Below are 21,884 nucleotides of genomic sequence, written 5' to 3' on the forward strand. Positions count from 1 at the left end.
TTATATACTACCAGCACATTTCTCATATTACTGATACTATTCTAATAGACTCAACAGATTAGATTTTATATGACCTCTTTTTTATATATTATTTATATTCTTTTGTATAGCGCAGACATCCATTTCCATACATTTAGCTACAGATTGAATATATATATTATGCTTTTTTATGTGCATATCTCTTGTTTTAATTGTACACATATTAGAACAATGAAAACAGTTATTCTCATGCAATGGTTCTAGATTATGTATTTTAATGCATATTTTTTCTACATTATACAGTTCTATTATGTGTTTTTAGACATTGCATTAAATACAACGTATGTTACAAGTTTTTAAGTTTTTATCACGTTGTGGTGCTATCCAATAGGATTGGCTTTCTTACTATTTAAATCAATGTAATCCAGTGTATTTGTACGTCTGATGAAGCCTTTTAGGTGAAAGCGCTAACGTTTGTTTAATAAATCAGATCTGCTACGTGTTATTTGCTGTGTTTTATTGAGCTATATCAACATTCGCTTTGAAGGATTTTATGCTTTGGACACTTGTTGGATATTGGTGACATTCTGCCATTTGACCCTGTATCTTTCTGTGTGTATCGTTTTTATTCTTTATACCTGAGGGTCTGAGCTCCGTTGGCTTGGTGCGTTATTCTACGTGGTTTTCAACTGCCCTATCATTAGGCGGGAGTCTGATTGCCATGAGTCTGTCACTAATTCTGATGACATCTGTCGCTGCCTTCAGAAGCCTCTCCCTCACCACAGTTCCCACATCATTTCTAGTCTGCTGTGCCCCTGAGTAGTAGGCTCTTGATCCCAAGTCATGTGACTTTGCTGCACTGCCCAACCACCTTATCTCCTGGATACATAGGATGTCCAGCCTCCCCCTTACCACCATATCATCCATTTCCAAGCTGCACCCTGTCAATGTACCTACATTGAGTGTAGCAATTCTTAGTTCATGTTTTGCAGCTTGATTGGTTTTACATCTAGATTTCATTCAATAGAGCTATCCCAGATAACCCCATCTGGGCAACTGGACACTGGCTGGCCAGTAGCTTATTGACCCAGGGCTGCTGGGCTTTATGCCAAAGACACACTGTCTAGTAGGGGCATATACACCCCTCCCACCATTAGCATAGGTCCCTGGTGTAGGTTGGAGTAGGCTGGGTCCTCACTCCACTTATAATTGTTCATAGGTTCATAGTTAGGTACTAGGCTATTGGCCCTAGGGCCTATACAAGCCTAGCCAAAAAGGTACCCTGGCTTTCGCCACCCAAGAAAATTATTTTCCTGTGCCCCTGTCAAGCAGAGCCACAGAAGTGATCCCCGGTGTGAATTTCCTATTACCCAACCAATCATCAAGATTTTTCTTGAAGAGTGCTAATGAGGAGCTCTGTTTGACATAGATAGGTAGTCTGTTCCAGAGTATAGGAAGTGTCTGGGACAGGAATCTATCCCTCCAGCATGTTCTGTTTAATGTGGTGACAAGGTTTAGGTCCCTACAGCATGTAGCTCGGAGGGACTGGGATTTCTTTAAGTGGAGCATGTCCAACAGCTCTGGGTTTAACATAGCTTTGTATGTTAGGCAGAGATCACCACTGAGTAGGTGATATGCGACAAAGTAAAGCTGGAGTTTTTTGAGGTGGTCTGCGTAGGGCATCTGTTTGAGGCCAGTAATCCTCTTTGTGAGGTATTTCTGTGGCCTTTCCAGTTGTTGTAGATGTCTTGTAAGGTACATACCAAAAGGGGCATTGTACTCTATAATGGGTCTAATGAGTGATGAGTAGAGGGGAACAATGACCTCCTTTTTTTTGGATGAGAAACCTTTTATGATGAGGTGTACCATGTAGAAGGATTTCCTGACCACTGTGGCAATGTGGTTATCAAAGGAGAGACTACTGTCCACCTGTGTCCCAAGGTCTCTTATCACACTTTCAATGTTAAGTAGACTACCGCCTAAATGGTAGTTCATGGGTACAGAGTTTTCACCAAAGAGGATGACAATGCACTTTTTGGCATTGAGCTTGAGGCTATGGCTTTGACACCAAGCATCTGTCTCAGTGAGGCCCTTTTGTAGAATGTCCACATCATTAGGAGTTTCGATTATGGCTCCTAGTTTGCAGTCATCTGTAAACTTAGTCAAAGACCTTCTGTGTTAGCCTGTACTTCAGAGAAGTAGATACCAAACAGGAGAGGACCCAGGACTGAACCCTGTGGTACTTCACTTGTCACTGGTCTGAAGTCTGATTTGGAGTCTGCTACTTTCACAGTGTGGGTTCTATCAGTAAGCCAGTTGGCAACCCATCTTGTGACATAGGGATTTATACCTAGTTTAGAGAGTTTATCTATAATTCCAGAGTGAGGGATGGTGTTGAACACCTTGGCGAGATCTAGATAGGCTGTGTGAACCACCTTACCCTCATCTATGGCTTTGGTGACTGCTTCAAAGAAGTCTGTTAGGTTTAGGAGACATGATCTGCCTTTTACATACCCGAACTGTGTGGGGTCCAGAGTTTGGAGATCTCCAATGTCTTTGTTTATGAGTTCCATGGCCTTGCAGACCAGGCTCGTCAGGCTAATGGGGCAGTAGTTCCCGCGGTCTGACATGGCTCCCCCTTTGTGGAGTGGGATAACCAATGTGGATATCATTAGGTTTGTCAAATACTATACTCATGCCCATTTGATGACATTAGTCCACACAATCAAAATCACCTAGAGTCATATTTTTACACCTTCAAGTGGCTAGCCCTGCCACAATATGCAGTCTGTGATCCATGCTTGTCTATCTTGAGGATACTGTGTACCACATTATATGCCCAAAGCGATTGGTCTGTACAACTGCTCCCCTATAGGTCACCAGGTAGAGTCTGTGCTGCTGCCCAAAGCTCCATTCTTGGTTACGTTTGAGTTGAAAACACTCATTGTGTTTTTGGAGGTGGAAGAAACCCCAGAGAGACATAGAGAGAACATGCAGACTCCAAACAGGCATTGACCATAGGTCACGATCAAATCTTGTACTTTGTGCACGGGGGGGGGGGGGCTGGTGCAAAGACTTTAACCATTATGCCAAATGGTCTTTAAAGATAGGATATTCTTTCATGTTAACCCCTCCTTTTTGACTAGGGCAGTCACTGAGTCAAACCTTCAGCAATACATTCATCATCCAGGATTTTCCCTTCACATTCCAGTTCTGGTGAATACCTCCTGCTGAATGCCAGTCTTTTTTCCCTTCACATCCAATTCTGGTGAATACTTCCTGGTGAATGCCAGTCTTTTTCCCTTTATATTTCAGTTCTGGTGAATACCTTTGCTGTCCCATGGATATAAACTGGCAACTGAATTTTAATGTTGCAAAGCCTAAGTTTATATGCAAAGGAAACCTGCTTCTGTCTCCTTTTACAACAAAAAATTAGGTCAGAAAATATCAAAAGTCACACCAGCTAGATGGCTTCCTTAACTCATTAACACTGACAATGCTGATTGCGTTGCAGTATTAAACTCATCTGGAATCCTTACTTATGTGCTTGCCTTGTCCGAGTCAAGCCAGTAGTACTTGGGAGGCGGACAACACACATCATTTTTCTTTCATTGTAACTTAATTACAGTACTGTATTTACAGTATTCAGTGCCATGACTGACCACATTAAATGTAAGAATATGATTTCAGCTGCACAAGAAATGCAAAAATTTGCCTTTCTTCTTAAGTACAGATTTTCTTTTTACAGTTGGATCTTGTCAGTTGCTGTCCAACCTGCTGGCAGTCAGGAATATGACACCTAATTAGCTGAGTGTTAGTAGGCATTAATAAGTTAGTGTGTCAGATTCTACAGTATAAAACACAGTAGGCCTCTTCTGTTGATTCCTAACGCTTACTCTACTAGAGCACTGGCTGACATGATCATCTTTTTTTCAAGATTGCAGCTGATGATGACATTTCTGCAGAAGACGTTTTTTTTTTCCAACACCTTTGCAGACCTTACAAACTGGATATTATACCCAGGTCTAGACCTTCCTTTGGAGCTACAGTTATAAATGCTACATTTTCATAAAGATAATCATCCCAACAGGATTCACTTTGGACTCTGTTCTGCTTTATCAAGGATGTACCCCTCTTATCAGAAAATAATGATATGAATTTACGATACTGATAGACCTGGAAAAGCAGGCCCATTCTGTGTAACACTCCCACATATCTCCCCAGCCCCCACACCCAGTGTCACAGCCAGTCATTAGCACTTCAGAGTCCTGCCCTTTGGCCTCATCATAGCCCCCCAGGGTGTTCACCAGATTTATGGCAGTGGTAGCAGCTCATCTCAGACTGCTCAGATTCAGTGTTTCCTTATCTAGACAACTGGTTCCTCACTGCCCCAACCAGGCATCTCCTAGAAAAAGCCAGGGACTACTTACTCCAATTGTGCCAGTGTTTGGGGATCACAGTAAATTATTCCAAGTCCCACCTTCAACCGGTTCAAGTCTTAGAGATTATAAACAATCAGTTGGCCTTTCTTCCACCAAAAAGAATACAGACCTTAAAAGTGCATGTCAGTCAGGGTCTTTCTCATCCTACTCCCTCAGCAAAGTTGGTTCTTAAAGGCCTTAGGGTCAATGGCTGCGGTGCTTACCCTGCTACCAAATGCTCATTTTCACATGCAGACTCTTCAATGGACGCTCGTAGTTCAATGGTCAGTTCTTCAACTGCCTCTGAACCATCTTATAAGACTTTCTCGGGTTTGCAAAGACTCTCTGCTTTGGTGGATTCAGTCAAGCGAAGTTTGTCAGGGTTGTCCCTTTGTATTTCCATCCCAGTGGTCACTGTGACCATCGACACCTTCCATTTGGAGTTGGGGGGCATTTTTTGGGACAGACTGTTCGAGGCGCATGGTTCCCAGAAGAGACTAAATTGCATATCAATATTCTAGATATGAAAGTGGTCCTTTTAGCATTGCAAGCCTTTCAGAGCTCTCTTCCTCTAGGGAATATTGTTGTTCAAGTGGACAACATGTCGGTAGTCTGGTACATCAACAAACAGGGGTGAACTAGGTCCTACCCTCTTTGCTGAGAAGCAATCAGAGTGTAGCAGTAGGCGATCTCCTCAAATTGCTTTCTTCTAACAATGCACATACAGAGGAAACCCAATGTTCTAGCCAACAGGCTCAGCAGGACTAGTCTTATGCCTCATGGTCTCACAACCATAAGGTAGTGGAGATAATCTTCTGTTGATGGGGTCAACCTTGCTGTGATCTCTTTGCCTCTCCCCAAAACAAGTGCAGCAGATTTTTTGCCCTAATACCCTCTCAGACGGAGTCACTGAGAGATGCTGCAGTCCACATTTGGACCTCCAGTCTCCTGTACACTTACCCCCTTACCTCTAATCCCTAAATTTCTTCTGAAAGCACTCTAGTTGAAGCTCAAGGTTATCCATATCTCCCTCTATTGGCCTCAGCAAGTTTGGTTCCCCTTTCTGTGGTATCACCTCCTATGTCCTCCTTGGACAGTGGACCCCAGCCCAGATCTGATATCTCATCCCATAGGGATGGCTCACCCAGACATTCCAGGCCTTAAGTTGACCGCATGGTTTCTCCAATTCCAATGATGGCTGAACAGTCCAAGCTTTATTACACAGTTCGCCAAATTGTAATATCATTCCAGAAAGCCTCAGCTAGGAAAATATGTGAGAGTAAATGGAAAAGATTTTCTTATTTGGCACATCAGAGGGAATTATATCCCTTTACTGCTCCTGCTGTTTTAGATTTTCTTATTTCAGTTTTTCAAGGCGGTGCTAGTTTTTTGACCATCAGTATTATGCTAGCAGTCATCTCTAATTATCTCACTGGAGATAATGCTTTCCCCTCTAGCTTCATCTAGGTTATATAAAGCTTTCCTTAAAGGTACCTTCTTACTTAGAACTCTGATTAAACACTCTACTCCACTATGGGACCTTACACTTATGTTGCAGAACTTGACTTAACCTCCCTTTGAGCACTCAGCAAAGTCTGATCTCAAATTTCTTTTTCAGAAGATAATCTTTTTAGTGGCTATTAACTTCAGCTGGGCTAGTTTCCGAACTACAAGCACTCTCATTAAAACTGCCTTATTTTCCATAAAGATACAGTCACCTTTTGTACCAGTACATCTTTTCTTTCGAAAGTAGTCTCTAAGTCAAACATTAACCAAGTTATCAACTTACCTGTCTTCTTTCCAAAATTTTCCAATAAAGGAGAGTAGATTTGCCATCTTTCGGATGTACATAGACAGCTTAATTTCTATCTTCATAAGATGAAGGATTTTAGGAATATTGACCAGCTGTTCATTTCCTTTGCCCATAACAAATTGCGAAAAACAGTTTCTAAAGTCACCTTAGAAAAATGGTTAATGGACTGTATTTCATATATTTATTCTCTGAGAGGTCTGCCTTTACCAAGACCTCCTAAAGCTCACTCCATTAGATCTATGGCTACATCATTTGCATTCTGTCTGATGCACCCAATAAGAAAAGCTTTTCCATTTACTCTCATATCTTTTCCTAGCTGAAGCTTAATGGGATGATATTAAAACTTGATGACACTTGTGTTGCAGCCACTTGGTCCAAGGCCCATACCTTTATTGCGAATTACAAGTTGGACTTCATTTCCAGAAGCAGGTCTGCATTTGGTTCTGCGGTACTCTGGAAAATCATTCCATAAGGCCCCCCCATGGTTATTGCAGTTGGGGACTCTGTCCCATTCATTGGGAAATTAATGTACATGACAACATCAGATATAAAGGTCATGTACTCACCATAACTATGCATCTGTGTTGTTCATTTTCTTTCTTCCTCAACTTCCCACCCTCCTTCCCCCTCTCCTTCTCCTTTGTGAGTGGTCTGATAGAAATACTGGAACCACTGTTCCTGTTTAAGCCCCTACTCTATCCTTCTATGTTCTCTAATCTTATCAACCTTTTCGGATTGAGCAGCAGACTCAGTCTGAGGTAATGCAGGAGTTAGGGGCATTATGGGTAAGAGGAGGAGCTCAAGAGTTGGTTCCAAGAGTCTGGAAGAAATGCAGCTGAGCTGGATCCCAGATGAGATTTGAGACCCCATTCATTGAAGAATGAAAATGAACAACAGATATGCATAGATGTCCTTCTATTCCTCTGTTGCAGTATTAATTACATGAGGGAGTTGCCTGCCACAACGACCCGACTTTTACTACTTAGAGGTGCATGGTACATTGCATGCTGGCTGCTGTCAGTCATCAGCCATAAAAGTGACTTATGCAGGCACAATCATCAGAACTTCCTTGTCGCCGGGCTAGATGCTTCACCCGTATGTACATTCTGTTCGCCGAAGTAGTTATCGTCTCAGCATTTCAGATAAGTGACCCATTGGGGATTCCTTTCTTTACTTTTTTCATTGTGGTTAGGTTTAATGTCATCCAAGAAAGGCAAATGTCAATGTGGATGTCAGATTCCACATAAAGACAATCACCAGCAGTGTCTTTTTGCTTTGGGCCTTCCCACGATTATAAACATTGTTCTGTCAGGCCTGTGTGCCTAAAACTTTGAGGAGTAGGGTAGCTTCCCTTTCCATTTATTTAGAGAATCAGCACATGAAACTCCTTGCGAAAAGTGTTATGGAAAGTACCTCATGGCCTGAGGCCGAGTTGCTTGTGAAGTGGAAGTCTAAGAAGCCTAGGCCAGAATCTTCAGCTACACAGCTGTGGCAGATGTCTCTCCTGAGGCACTTTCTAACCCGGAAAAAGTACAGCCCCTCCATCCGATTCACAGGCCCATAATGGAGGACGCCTTGGATCAGGATGATAGCACATCCTTGGAGGTACTGCAGGCATCCAGTGCAGATGTCCAGGGGGGAGCCTAAACTTAGACTTATAATTACAGAGGGCCCTAGGGGAATCTCCTAAATAGTAGTTAGTGAGGACATGGATTCTGACATCATTGAAGCCAGGTCTACATCTGGTCCTCTGACCTTACACAGAGATGTACTACATGCTAAGCTAAGAAGAAAAAAAAAAACTAAGCATTTGTTACCACTCTATGATTTACTTCAGGACGGTAACAATTTTACACAGGGTATTTTTTAATACCCTTATGTCTCTTAGGCCTTCTCCTGGGGTTTCAGTACTGGCCACACCCTGGGTTTCCTCTCCTCAGAAGAGGGTTAGGGAAGAGACTTCTTCCGAGGAGGAAGACTCCTCAGAGGATGAGTCCCTAGCTCATCTAATTTCCCCTCCCCACTGGATTACACTTCCCCAGAGAAGGACTCCAGTGGTACTGATTCCCCAGTGGAGGAAATTACCTTTAGTGAAACCTTGGGTTAGATGAGGGAATATTTCAAATGGGATAGTTTTCAGATATCTGAAGCCCAAAATTGGTACTACGAACTACTTCAGGTAGATACTCCTAATCCCTCAGCTGTACTTCCTGTCCTACCTGCCTTCTTAGATGCATTTATATCTTCCAGTAAAACCCCTGACTCCATGTCACCTGCACCCAAGAAATATGACAGATTCTTCAAGGTACCTGAAGACTGTAAGTTCCAGTTCAAAGTTTCTTCTGCTAACTCTTCGGTCATCACGGTGGCCTCTGATAAGAATTCTAGGTTACTTCCCTCCACCACCTTGGTTCCCTCTGACAAAGACAGCAGACATATGGACACATTGGGGAAAAAGTAGCTTCTGATAAGAATTCTAGGTTGCTTCCCTCTGACAAAGACAGCAGACATATGGAGACATTGGGCAAAAAAAGTATACATTTCTGCCATCCTCGCCTTTAGGACTATCAATTATCAAAGACACATGACTAAATACAGCTTGGAACTGATGTCCCAGCTTTCTGAAATTCTTTTAGATATGCTAGACACAGAACATAAGTTTTTGGCCTCATCCCTGATAAGTGGCCCACCACTCAATAAAACGTAGCTATGATGCTGTGGAGGCATCAGCTAGGGCAGCTGCCACAGGCTCGGTCCTGAGAAAATTTGCCTGGTTGAGGCCACAACCTCTACCAGAGGACATTAAATCCAAACTCATGGATGTCCTCCTAGAAAATTCAGCCCTGTTTGGCCCTGCTGCTGCGGAACTGTTCAAAACCTTACAGAAATATAAAGAGATGTAGGAACTGAAACACATCCTGGTCTCCACTGTACCAAAATTCCAAAGGAATTACCCTTCTAAACCAGCGTTTGTTAGAAGGCAGTCATGGCCTCCTCCAGCTAAGGCAAAAAAAAGTCAGGTAAGAGACCTCAGCAACTTAGGACTCTACAGCAAACCCCATCTCAAAAACAGTCCTTATCAGACAGAACAGGGTCCATCTGACTATTTGGACCCCAAACATTTCCCCCTTTCTCTTCGCCTTTCCCTTTCTTCTCTAGCTTTGGAAAACATAGCACAGGATGCCTGGGTGCTCTCCATCATAAAAAAAAAATAAAATAAAATGGTTATTTCATGGTATGGAACTCCCTCCCACCCCACCCTGCAGGGGCATCCCACAACCTCCCAAAAAACAACTGCCACATTTCCCAAAGGTGCTACAAGCCCTGCTGGATCAAGGGACCATTCAACCAGTACCATCCAGTCAAAGGGGGAAAGGGTTCTATTCAAGGATGTTTTTGGTACCAAGGAAAGAGGGCCCATAGAGACCCATCCTGGACTTCTCCTACCTCAAGACCTTCCTGAAAGTGCCTACATTCAGAATGCTTATCTTGCAAACCCTTTTCCAGCTGATCATCCCACAAGCCAATATAGCTTCCATAGACATAAAGGATGCTTACCTACACATCCACATTAATCCCAGTTACAGGAAGTTCTTAAGATTCTCAGTGGCGTCTTGGCACTTTCAGTTCTCTGCCTTGCTTTTTGGTCCCTCCACAGGCCCAAGGGTATTCACGAAACCCCTAGCTCCAGTAATTGCTTACTGCAGACTTCAAGGCATTCAGGTCTTCCCATACTGCATGACCTTCTCTTTCAAGCTGTCACTCCAGAAGCATTTGAGTGCAATCTAAGCTCCACCATCTCCATCCTACAATCTCTGGGTTTCAAAATAAACTACCAAAAGTCTACTCTTTTCTGATCTGAGGACCAGATATTTCTGGGATGCAGATTACAAACAGACCTTTTGAAGGTTTCTCTCCCCACTCAAAAGGCTCAGGAGCTCATTTTCTTTTTCCAAAGCATCATCCCACTAACTCTCATCACTGCCAGGATCTTTCTCAGACCCCTGGGCTTCATGGCATCCACCATCCCAGTGTTTCCTGTGGCAAAAACTGCACATGAAGAAACTACAGTGGTTCCTGAAATCAGTGTGGATGCAACATGCACATCCCTTATAGTTCCCAGTTCCCCTTTACCGTTGTCTGGAAGGTGGACACCCTCAGCTTTTCATGGAAGGGGGTGTTTCTGTATGCATTCCCTCCCCTTCCGGTCATTCCAAAAGTCCTGCTAAAGATTCAGCAGGACAAACCAAAAATCTAGATGGTGACCCCCTTTTGGCTAAGACAGCATTGGTTCCCCCTGTTCCTGACTTTAGCCAAGGGCAATCACAAGTTACCCCCACAGAGTGGACCTTCTCACACAACACAAAGGAACTTTAATCCATCTCCACTTTCCTACTCTTCAGCTGACATTGTGAGTGATAGGATATTAATTCCTTTCGGACACCTTTTTTTAGTGAATGTGCTTAGGGTTCTGCAGGAGCCAGGAATCCCAATACTAGAAAATCTTACTTATCCAAATGGAAGAGATTTTCAATTTAGTGTCTCTCTCAAAACCAGGAACCAGTTACAGTAGAAGTCCCACTGGTTCTCTCATACCTGTGTGAATTACTGGAAGATGGCTTAACTTACTCTTCAGTAAAAGTGCACTTATTAGCTCCTTCTGCCTGTCTGCCTCTATCTTCACTTTTTAGCTTCCAGATTTAAGGCTAAACAATTCTTAAATGGCATCCTTCACATGAGATCCCCCCAGGAAACCTGTTCCACCTCCCTAGGATCTTAACTTTGTATTGGAGAAACTGACCCTAGCTACTTTTGAGCTGGCAGCTTCTGCTTCCTTGAAATACTGCTCCTAGAAAACTATTTTGCTGCTTGCAGTAATGTCAGCCAGAAGGGTTTCTGAAATGCAGGCCCTAACAGCTTCTACTTCTTTCTCGGTGTTCCAGACACAGAGTGTCTCTCTGCACCAACACTACCTCTGTGCCTAAAGTAGTAAATGAGGTATCCCTCAACCAGTCTATTAATTTACCTACCTTTTTCCCCACTCCACAAAACTCTGCAGAAAAGATTCTACACACTTTGGATGTGCACAGACAGCTTAGGTTCTATCCTCACAAAACAAAGAATATGTCTCATTCCACCCTAAAGCTTTAGGGCACCTGTCTCTAAATGCACTATTTCTAGATGGATCTCTAAAGCCATTTCCATCTGCTATGAGCACCATGGAAAGAGCCTCCCTTCTCCTGTTAAGACACACTCTACCAGGGCTGTTGCTTCTTCAAAGGACTGGACACTAACTCCATTCTGGAGACAGCTACCTGGTCTTCAGTTCATACCTTCACCAAACATTACAAACTGGACATTTCCAAATCTAGGGCAGGATTTGCTAGGAATATTCTCCATCGCTTCATGGAAAGCTCCACTGCCCTTACCTCCTCCCTTTCCTCATCAGCTTTGGTATTCTGTCTGATGTTAAGAATACTGCAACAGAGGAACAGAAGGACACAGATTAGTTATGTAAAATCTTACCATAACGACAAATGCCCTGCTCTTTGTTGCAGTATTTCATCCCTCCCTCCTTCCCCCTGATTTTGTTCTTCCTTGAATGTACCTAGCTTGCATAGTTCCCTTAGATGGACGTTCCTCCTGGGGCACTCAGTTCTGAGGATGGTGTGTGTGTATGTCACTTTTATGGCTTATGCCCGATAGCAGTCTACGTGTGGTACACCACGCACCTCTAAGTAGTAAATGTCTTTTGTATACTGGCCGACATTGAGTTGTTGTGGCAGGCAACTCCTTAATGTAAAGAATACTGCAAAAGAGGAGAAGACATCTACTGTATCAGTATGGGAAGATTTTACACAACTAATCTTTATGGTGAGCACATAACTTTTATTTCAGTGCTGCCAATTTAAAAATGTATATCTGGAAATCCTGTAATATGTATTTTTTGTATAAATAAAGTAATTGTTTTATTATTCTTTTTTCCTTCATATGTTCATCAACAGCATATTTTTAAAACCTGCAACTAGTGCTTGTGGATTAAACTGAATTTTGTGGTGCCAAATAATTCCCTTGCTGATGATCTCACCAGGCTTATATTCTAAATGACACAATGATTATTACATGAGAAATCTGAATCACAAGAAGACAAAACCACTTTTTAATAAGCCTGTACACCAGACACACATAAGAAAACACTGGACTGCATTTCATCATTAATTTAATTCTTCTCTTATATACAACAGAAGGGTGCTGTTTTAATATGACATTTTATACCAGTGAAACAGTGAAAAAAGACATAATCCCAATATTTTTATTTTTATATTCACCAATACTCAGAGGCAAATTAAAAAAGTCAAATAAGAATAATATTGTCCTCTGATCTAAAACAGTATCTTCAGTCTTCAGTTATGCTGAAAATGAAGCACACAACTGTTCAATTTGCCAAAGTGTAACAGTTACATTGTAAACATAATTTACTTTTCACTTTTATATTATATATATTTATTATAAATATATATATTTGTAGAACTTGATGGCAGCTGCATTTCTGCCGACTGAACTTAAATGCCATTTCCACCATTTGCCATACTGTAGACCACTCCAACTTAAACTCACAACACTATTCAGCCTTCTTTGTCTTCCTTTTTCTTGTTCCTTCATTCAGCTCTTCTTTTGTTTTTGCAGGGGAGGCTAGTGGTTGAGGGACTGGGGCAGCGTGTGAATCCCCATGATCTTCATGATGATGGTGATGAGCGTCGTGGCTGTCACCACCAAAACCAAACAGGATAGGGCACAATGCAGCTTCGACTGGAGCAAAAGGTGAAGCATGGGAATGTGTTGCTGTCATAAAAACCTATAAAAGTGTAATGGAACAATGAATAAGTAGAAGGTTATAGTTACATGAAGCAAATTTTTGTTCTGGGGAGTTGATTCCTGGTAAGGTAAAGTGGACATGTACTGCCATCACCTAAATACTTACCTGGTGTTTAAACGGGAACACAGTCACCAACAGCCTCAAAGCCAAATGCAAGACTTACCAACTTACTCTTCAAATGAAAAAAAAAATTATTACACATTCAAAATATTGTAATACAGAAGCCTGAATTAAACAGACTTTGATTCATAGGTTCATAGGTTGGTACTAGGCTATCGGCCCTAGGGCCTATACAAGCTTAGCCATAACAGTTCCCTGGCTATTTCTTCCCACACTATTTACTTCCCTGGACCCCTGTCTAGCAGGGCGGCTGATGTGATCCCTGGGGTGAATTTCCTTTCTCCCATCCAGTCATCAAGGTTCCTTTTGAAGAGGGCCAAAGAGGTGCTCTGCTTGACATGTATGGGCAGTCTATTCCAGAGTCTGGGGAGTCTCTGGGTCAGGAACCTATGCCTCCAGCATGTTTTGTTTATTGTGATGACAAGGTTTAGATCCCTGGAGCGTGTGGCTCTGAGGGATTGGGATTTCTTTAAGTGTAGCATGTCCGACAGCTCTGGGTTTGATGTGGCCTTGTATGTTAAGCAGAGATCGCCTTGGAGTAGACGATATGCGACAGAGTATAGCTGGAGTTTTTTAAGGTGGTCAGCATAAACCATCTGCTTTAGGCCTGTGATTCTTTTAGTGAGGTATTTCTGCGGCCTTTCCAGTTGTTGCAGATGTCTTGAGAGGTACATACTAAATGGGGCGTTGTATTCTATAATGGGTCAAATGAGGGATGAGTACAGTAGGACAATGACCTCCTTTTTCTGGATGAAAAGCCCTTAGTGATGAGGTGTGCCACATAGAAGGATTTCCTGACTGTTGTGGTGATGTGGTTATTGAAGGTGAAACCACTGTCCACCTGTGTCCCTAAGTCTTTTATCACACTTTCTGTGTTTAGTGTACTGCCACCTATGTGGCAATTCACAGGTACATGTTTTTTTCCCAAAGGGGATAACTATACATTTCTTGGCATTGAGCTTGAGCCCATGGCTCTGGCACCAAGCATCTGTTTCTGTAAGGCCCTTTTGTAGAGTATCGACATCATTTGGGGATTCAATAATGGCTCCCAGTTTGCAGTCATCTGCGAACTTTGTTAGCCAGAGTCCCTTAGTGTTAGCCTGTACTTCAGAGAAGTAGATGCCAAACAAGAGAGATCCCAGGACTGAATCCTGAGGTACTCCACTTGTCACTTGTCTGGAGCTGGATTGGGAGTCAACTGCTTTTACAGTGTGGGCTCTGTCAGTAAGCCAGTTGGCAACCCATCGAGTGACATAGGGATTAATGCCCAGCTTATTAAGTTTAGCTATGATTCCAGAGTGGGGGATGGTGTCAAAGGCCTTGGCGAGGTCCGGATAGGCTGTGTGGACTGCCTTACCCTCATCCACGGCTCTGGAGACTGATTCAAAGAAGTCAGTCAGGTTCAGGAGACAAGATCGTCCCTTCACGAACCCAAACTGGGTGGGGTCCAGTGTTTTAAGGTTGCCAATGTCTTTGTTTATAAGTTCCATGATAATACGATCTGAAGTAGTTACTTCATTTGCTCTGCAACCTGTGGGTATCGGATCCGAGCCGGCAGCTTTACTAGCTAAAAGATCCAAGCTCCTAGCTCCTCCCCTTTACCCATAATCCCCTGCTACATGCTGCCTTTCCTCAGATCGAGTTTGCCATGGCTGAAAGAAGCTATTAGTGAAGAGCTCCTTAGGCTGGGTGAGATCTTTTCAGTGAATCTTGTTAAAAGTTAGACAAAAAGTTAAATTTTTTGTTAGTGTGTGAGTGGTTTAGTCCCTATTTGTCGAATTATAGTCTTAGTTTTAATTTTTTGTGGTATTTTTAGTTTATAGTCATTGTTTTTTGTCCCTCCCCTTAGTGTCTGGGTGTGTTAGTGTGATGGCTAAAGGGCCCAAATCCGTCTTTTCTAAGTGCACTGAGTGTGGCCATAAGCTTTCCCCGGCTGATGGCCACACTCAGTGCGTTTTGTGTCTGGGGGTGGCCCACTTATCCACTAGCTGCCAGATATGTGCAGCGTTTAACCCCTGGGCCATCAGGGATAGGAAGAACAAGTTGATCCTGGCGGGCTTGTTACCGCAGGACACTTCTTCTTCCTCTCCTTCTAAGGCACAGGCTGCTACCGCACTCCCCGTACCTTTAGGTCCCCCGACTCTGCCTGGAACTCAACCTCTCTCTGCTGCACAGAGTTCAGGGGACTCGTCTGCCTCTTCAAGAGAGAAGAGGCATAAGGAAAAAGATAGGGAGAAGCACAAGAGTCATATTAGGCGGGCTGAGACTCATCCCTCAGCCCCGGATCCTCTCCCTCTCGGCTCCATTCTCCTTGTTTCTCACCGTAGCCGGAGGAGGAGTACCAGTCTCCCTCGAGGTCATCAAGGCGGCCCTCCCGGCCTGCCTCGATGACATCTTCTAGGTCTACGAGAAGCCTGACCGACGCAGACATGGATCGGATGATGCATCGATTTCTGCAGACTCAGGTGCAGATGGGGGTGCTCCTGCCTCCCCCCCTCAGGGAGGGGGAGTGCAGTCTCCCTTTTTGCTCCGATCACTCTTCTCCAACCCGTTTTCATGTTTTGGAGTCATCGGATCCGGCCCCTTTCTGAGCCGGGGATTTGTCGGTGCCGATAGCTCCAGTAGCTTTGACACCGACTGTACCCTCGAGCGTGTCGGATTCTAGCTCTCAGGGCCGAGAGCCGAGCGTCGGATCCGTAGGGGTTGATGTGTCTTCGGCACCCTTCAGGTCAGAGCACACTTCCCTCTCGGATCTGACCGCTTCGGCTCCGACACCAATCCCTGCTTCGGAGCCCAGGAGACTGCTTTTGGAGCCTGGGGAAAGCGGCTCGCCCCCAGCTTTTGAGGTAGTGGAGAGGGTTCTGTCGAAGTCTTCCAGATCCCCGGTCCGGGCATCGGATCCTCCCACCCCCCCCTATGCATTTGGGTCTATCCTCCATCATCCGACCACTGAGACAGCCTGCTCAAACCCTCCAGTTAGTTCCCTTAGAGGAACAGGACCCTGTAGGTGAGCCCTCCTCGGATAGTCCCACCGAGGAGGTTCCTCGCAAACAGAAGTGTAAAAGGAGGCACCTGGACTCCACTGAGTCCCTCACAACAGACACGGATTTGGATGAAGGGGAAGGTTCCCCAAGGTCACCCCCTGAGGATGTCTCCTTTGGAGACGTCATGGAAATGTTGTGAATTAGAGGGGGGTGGTCTGCCCAAAAGCCTTCCTCGGACGAGTCCGTGTTTCTGGAGGCATTTGAGGCAGGCCCGTCTACCTCCTGGGTGTCCCCTCCGGCTGACCCCCTGGTAGACTTAATTACTACCAGGGCGTGGAAGGAGCCCGACACCGTGGAGCCAATTCCAAGACCGCCAGACAAAATTCTTAACCCTCCCTCTGATATGCTGGCCTGGTCTAAGGGTTCACCTGTGGATGCCATGTTGGTGGCGGCTGCAACGAAGAAGGAACTCGCGCAGGAGAGTTCCTCGGTCCACCCTCCGGATAAGTAATCTCGCGCGTTGGACCGCATTGGGAAGTGGATGTTTGCTTCAGCCACCTTCTCTGTAAGGGCGCTGAACTACATGGCACACATTATCAGGCTACAGCGAGACCTAATAAAGGAATACGCTGCAGCTCCCCTGGAGTCCATGACGGTCGAGGATAAGAAGACTTTCTCGACTTGTATGGCCACTCTGAAGTCTATCTCGAACACATCTATGCGGCTACTCTCCCATGCTATGGAGGGAGCTGCTAGAGCTAGCAGAGCCGGGGTCGTCTTGCGGCGTCATGCCTGGCTCCGCCTTTGCGATTTCGCGGAACCCTTTAAAGCGTCCTTCGCGAATGTACCCTTTGACGGTTCTTCGCTCTTTGGCAAGACCGTACATGAGACGCTGGTCCAAAGCGAGAAGGACGGGAAGACTCTGTCTGCCATCGGAGTCCGCTTCTCTAATCCCCAACGATCCTTTTCGAGGAATCAGAGGGGACAAAAGAAGATGTGGTTCCAGAAGTCTCAGCAGTCCCGCCCAGCTTCGGACCCCTCATCCTTCAGAGGCAGAGGAAGACAAGGTGGACGCCGGCCTAGAGGCAGAGGGGGTCCGCGTAATTTCGGGTCTAGAGAACCGTTCTTGGACAGACCCGTGCAACAGCCCTGAGGGCTTACCCGACTGTCCCTCTCTGGAGGCAGTCGGGGGGTGTTTGTCGGAGCACCTACTAAATTGGGAGTCCATCATGACGGATCGATGGGTGCTCCGAATCATACCCAGAGGTTATTCCATCCCCTTCCTAAATCTTCCCCCCCTCCATGAAACGCCTCCTCGATGTCCCACCCGATCAAAGGGAGGTGGCAGCTTCAGAAATTTCGAAGAGCCATACAGCGTCTCCCCCCAGACCAGTTCGGATTGGGCTATTACTCCAGGTTATTTTTGGTGCCAAAAAAGATGGGGGACTTAAGACCGATTCTAGATCTCTCTTCCCTGAACCTGTTCATTCCCAAAGAGAAATTCTGGATGGTCACTCTTCATTCAATTCTCCCCCTCCTTCGGGAGAACGACTGGATGTGCTCCATAGACTTCAAGGATGCGTACTACCACATTTTGATGGACAGACGATCCAGGAGGTTTCTCCGCTTCCGGCTGGGAGCCAGTCATTATCAATTCAGGGTTCTTCCGTTTGGCCTCACCTCAGCCCCCAGGGTGTTCACCAAAGTCATGGCAGTGGTTGCAGCCCACCTGAGACTCCAGGGCATTTAGGTCTTTTCATACATGGACGACTGTTTCCTCATCACCTCCAGCAGGCATCAACTGTGTGTTGCTAGGAATTATGCTCTAACTCTTGCCCAGAGTTTGGGCATTTCGGTAAACCTTCAAAAGTCCTTTCTTCATCCTGTGCAGGTTCTGGAATTTATAGGGGCCAAATTGGACAATCGCCTCTCTCGGGCCCTACTAACTCCGGACAGGGTGAACAGTTTGTCTTGTCAGGTATTAGCCCTCCTTCAGCAGGGTTAGTCCTGAGAGCACTAGGGTCTATGGCAGTGGCAATCAGTCTTTGTCTACACGCACGTCTATGAATGAGGATTCTGCAATGGAGCCTTCAAGTCCAATGGTCTCTGTTGCTACATCCATTGAACACCCCTATTCCCCTGAGCAGGGCTTGCAGGGACTCCCTCCTCTGGTGGCTTCGCTCACGGGAGCTGTGAGAAGGGAGACCCTTCGTAATGCCCCCGCCCCAAGCCACGTTGACCACGGATGCTTCTCGCCTCGGGTGGGGGGGCATTGTTCGGGCAGAACCGACCAAGGCACGTGGGCCCCCTTAGAGACCGCTTTGCATATCAATGTCCTAGAGATGAGGGAGGTGCTTCTGGCATTGCAAGCTCTCCACAGCCTTCTTCCTCTAGGGACTGTTGCGGTTCAAATAGACAACATGGCAGTAGTCTGGTACATAAACAAACAGGGAGGAACCAGATCTTATCCCCTTTGTCGAGAGGCTATGAGAGTTTGGGAGTGGGCGATATCCACCAACCGCTTTCTGGTAGCAAAGCACATTCCGGGTCGGTCCAACATTCTGGCGGACAAACTGAGTCGTGTGATCCTCACACCATACGAGTGGTCTCTCAAACCATCAGTTGCAAAACAGATCTTCCTCAAATGGGGTCTACCTTGCTGCGATCATTTTGCTTCTCCATCAAACACAAAGTGCAGCGAGTTTTTCGCGATACTTCCCCCACCAGGGGAGAGCCCCAGAGACGCTCTGGTTCATGCTTGGCCACCCGGTCTCCTCTATGCTTATCCCTCCTTCCTCTTATGACGAAGTTCATTCAGAAAGCACGTCGGTTGGGGAGCAGAATTATCCTCATAGCCCCATTCTGGCCTCGCCAGATCTGGTTCCCATATCTGCGGTCTCACAGTGTAGTTCCTCCATGGATCTTAGATCCCATTCCGGATCTGATTTTGCATCCTGCGGGATTGCAACTTCCGAACCTGGTAAACCTCAAGCTCGCGGCTTGGTTGATGCAGTTCCACTGATGGCAAGGACTCCTGGCATCTCATCACCAGTGAAGGCCATTCTGGTAGCGGCTCACAAGCCTGCTACCAGAAAATTTACAGCTGTAAATGGAAGCGTTTTTCTATCTGGGCTAAGGACAAGGGCTTAGATCCCTTTACTGTCCCTATTCCGACGGTTCTTGATTTTCTGTCACACATTTTCCATCAAGGAGCTAGTGCATCTACAGTTAAAGTACAATTGGCAGCCATTTCCCATTTTCATGTGGGAGATGGACTGGGATCTTTAGCTTCTGCGAAGATATGCAAAACCTTCTTGAAAGGCATTTCTCTATTGAAACCACCAGTTAAAACTGCGGTCCCACCATGGAACTTAACTCTGGTTTTACAAGCATTGACGAGCCTACCTTTTGAGCCTGCCGCCTCAGTTCCATTAAAGTTCTTATCATGGAAAACAGCCTTTCTAGTTGCTATTACTTCAGCCAGGAGAGTTTCAGAACTTCAAGCCCTTTGCATGAAACCCCCTTATCTGATTTTTCATAAGGATAGAGTATCTCTCAGGACTAACCCTTCCTTCTTACCAAAGGTGGCTTCAGAGTCAAATATTAATCAGTCGATTAATTTACCAGTGTTCTTTCCCAACTTTCAGAACAAAGGGGAATACAAATTACACAAGTTGGATGTACATAGACAACTACGTTTTTACTTGCTCAGGACGAAGGATACTCGCAAGGCTGATCAGTTGTTTGTGTCCTTTGCCAAATCTGCTATGGGTAGAGCTATTACCAAAATTACCTTAGCAAATTGGATTTCACAGTGCATCATTCATGCGTATGTATCCTCAGGTAAACCTGCTCCTATCGGAGTCCATGCCCACTCAACCCGATCCATAGCCACATCAGCAGCCTTCTGGTTCAGGGTTCCTCTGGACGACATATGTTCAGCAGCTACTTGGTCCTCTTCCCATACATTCATTTCTCATTATAAATTGGATATGATATCCAGGTGTAGGGCTTCCTTTGGCTCCGCGGTGCTTTGGAATATCCTTCCTTAAAGGCCGCCCAAGGTTTTAGGTAGCTGGGGACTCTGTCCCACAGGTTGCAGACCAAATGAAGTAACTACTTCAGATAAAGAAGTTATATACTCACCATAATGTTCCATCTGAGTAGGTACTTCAGTTGTCTGCAACCGACCGCCCCCTCCATGCCCCCTAACCATTACCGTGATTCCCGATCATGATTGTGATTATTTCATGAGTTTAGGCTTTATTTGGTCCTCTGTCGAGGGTATTAGTTGTTGGATTAAGCAAACTCGATGTGAGGAAAGGCAGCATGTAGCTGGGGATTATGGGTAAAGGGGAGGAGCTAGGAGCTTGGATCTTTTAGCTAGTAAAGCTGCCGGCTCGGATCCGAGATCGGATCAGATACCCACAGGTTGCAGACAAATGAAGTACCTACTCAGATGGAACGTTATGGTGAGTACATAACTTCTTTTTCCATGGCCTTGCAGATCAGGCTCGTCAGACTGATGGGGCGGTATTTTCCAGGATCCAAGGTGGATCCCCCCTTGTGGAGTGGGATAACTGTAGCTGTGTGCCACTCAGTGGGCATGAAGCCTGAGGTGAGGGTATGATTAAACATGACACTTAGGTGATGTGCCAGTTCATTTTATAGTTCATGTAGTACACAGCCCAGGATGTCATCTGGTCCCATGGATACTGTATTCTTAGCTTTGGAGAGTGTGTTTTTTACCTGTGTGGCCATTATTACCGGAATTTGGCAATCTTCCAGTATTGAGATGGGCCATTTAGGGGGTGAGAGGGGGGTGAAGTTGGTACTGAATTGATCTGCCTGGATATTGGCAATATCCTTGGGATCAGTACATTTAATGCCATTCTGTTGTAGCTCAGAGCAGATCTGAGCATTGCCATTTAGATTATTGACATAGTTATAGAATGCCTTGTGGTTGTCTTTGGAATCTTTGGCAATTTAATTTTCATAACTAGCTTTGGAGGATTTTATGAGGGATATCAGCTTCTTACCGAGGCTGGTAAGGGAGTTTTTTGCATCCTGGGATTTTCCTCTTTTCTGCAACAGTTTCTTCCTTTTGTTGTAAAGTTTGTTTGTGGCACGGGACCACCAGATTGGCTTCATTTTTTTGGAGGAGAGCATCTTGGTTCTATTTGGGATGGCACGATTCATGCATGAGTGGATGTGCTCGTACAGTGCCTTAGTGTAGGACTCAGCAGTTGACCTTTCAGTTCCCGTCTGCATGGGTGTCATGAAGTTTGTAACTTCTGACTTGAGTAGCATGAAGTTGGCTTTGGAGAAGTTTTTTATGGAGGTTTCCTTACTGGGGGTTGGGGGTGGGATGTGGATGTTAAGGGTGATTAGCTTATGGCCTGACCTGACCAACGAGGGGGTGACCATAGGTGTGGAGCATCGATTTCCCATGTTGATAATGACCAGGTCTGGTGGGACTATGGATTAGTTGATCCAGGGCACTGGAATTTATGAATTCCAAGAACCGTTGGGCAAAGGTGTTGGTACACGAGTAGTTTTCCCCGTTAGTGGCAGGGTAGTTGAAATCACCCAGTATCTTTGGGCATGGTGGGGGATCTGTAGCAAGCTACAATTTGGATTGCAGTCTTACCTATTGTTAGTTGCACCTGGAGAATTTTAGACACATTGTG

At 45.1% G+C, this 21,884-nt stretch overlaps 1 protein-coding gene across 1 annotated transcript in view; it reads right to left on the bottom strand.

The window, feature by feature from the left end:
• Nucleotides 1–12,416: 12,416 nt before the first annotated feature.
• TMEM38A (transmembrane protein 38A) overlaps nt 12,417–21,884 on the bottom strand; it is a 292,537-nt gene continuing 283,069 nt past the window's right edge. The window contains exon 6 of the mRNA XM_044090723.1: nt 12,417–13,069. Within this exon, the coding sequence (XP_043946658.1) occupies nt 12,836–13,069 (234 nt within the window). The 3' untranslated portion in view covers nt 12,417–12,835. The remainder of the gene's footprint in view (nt 13,070–21,884) is intronic.

Source organism: Protopterus annectens, chromosome 13.part0, assembly GCF_019279795.1.
Source record: "Protopterus annectens isolate FY-2018-M chromosome 13.part0, PAN1.0, whole genome shotgun sequence".
Taxonomy (NCBI): domain Eukaryota; kingdom Metazoa; phylum Chordata; order Ceratodontiformes; family Protopteridae; genus Protopterus; species Protopterus annectens.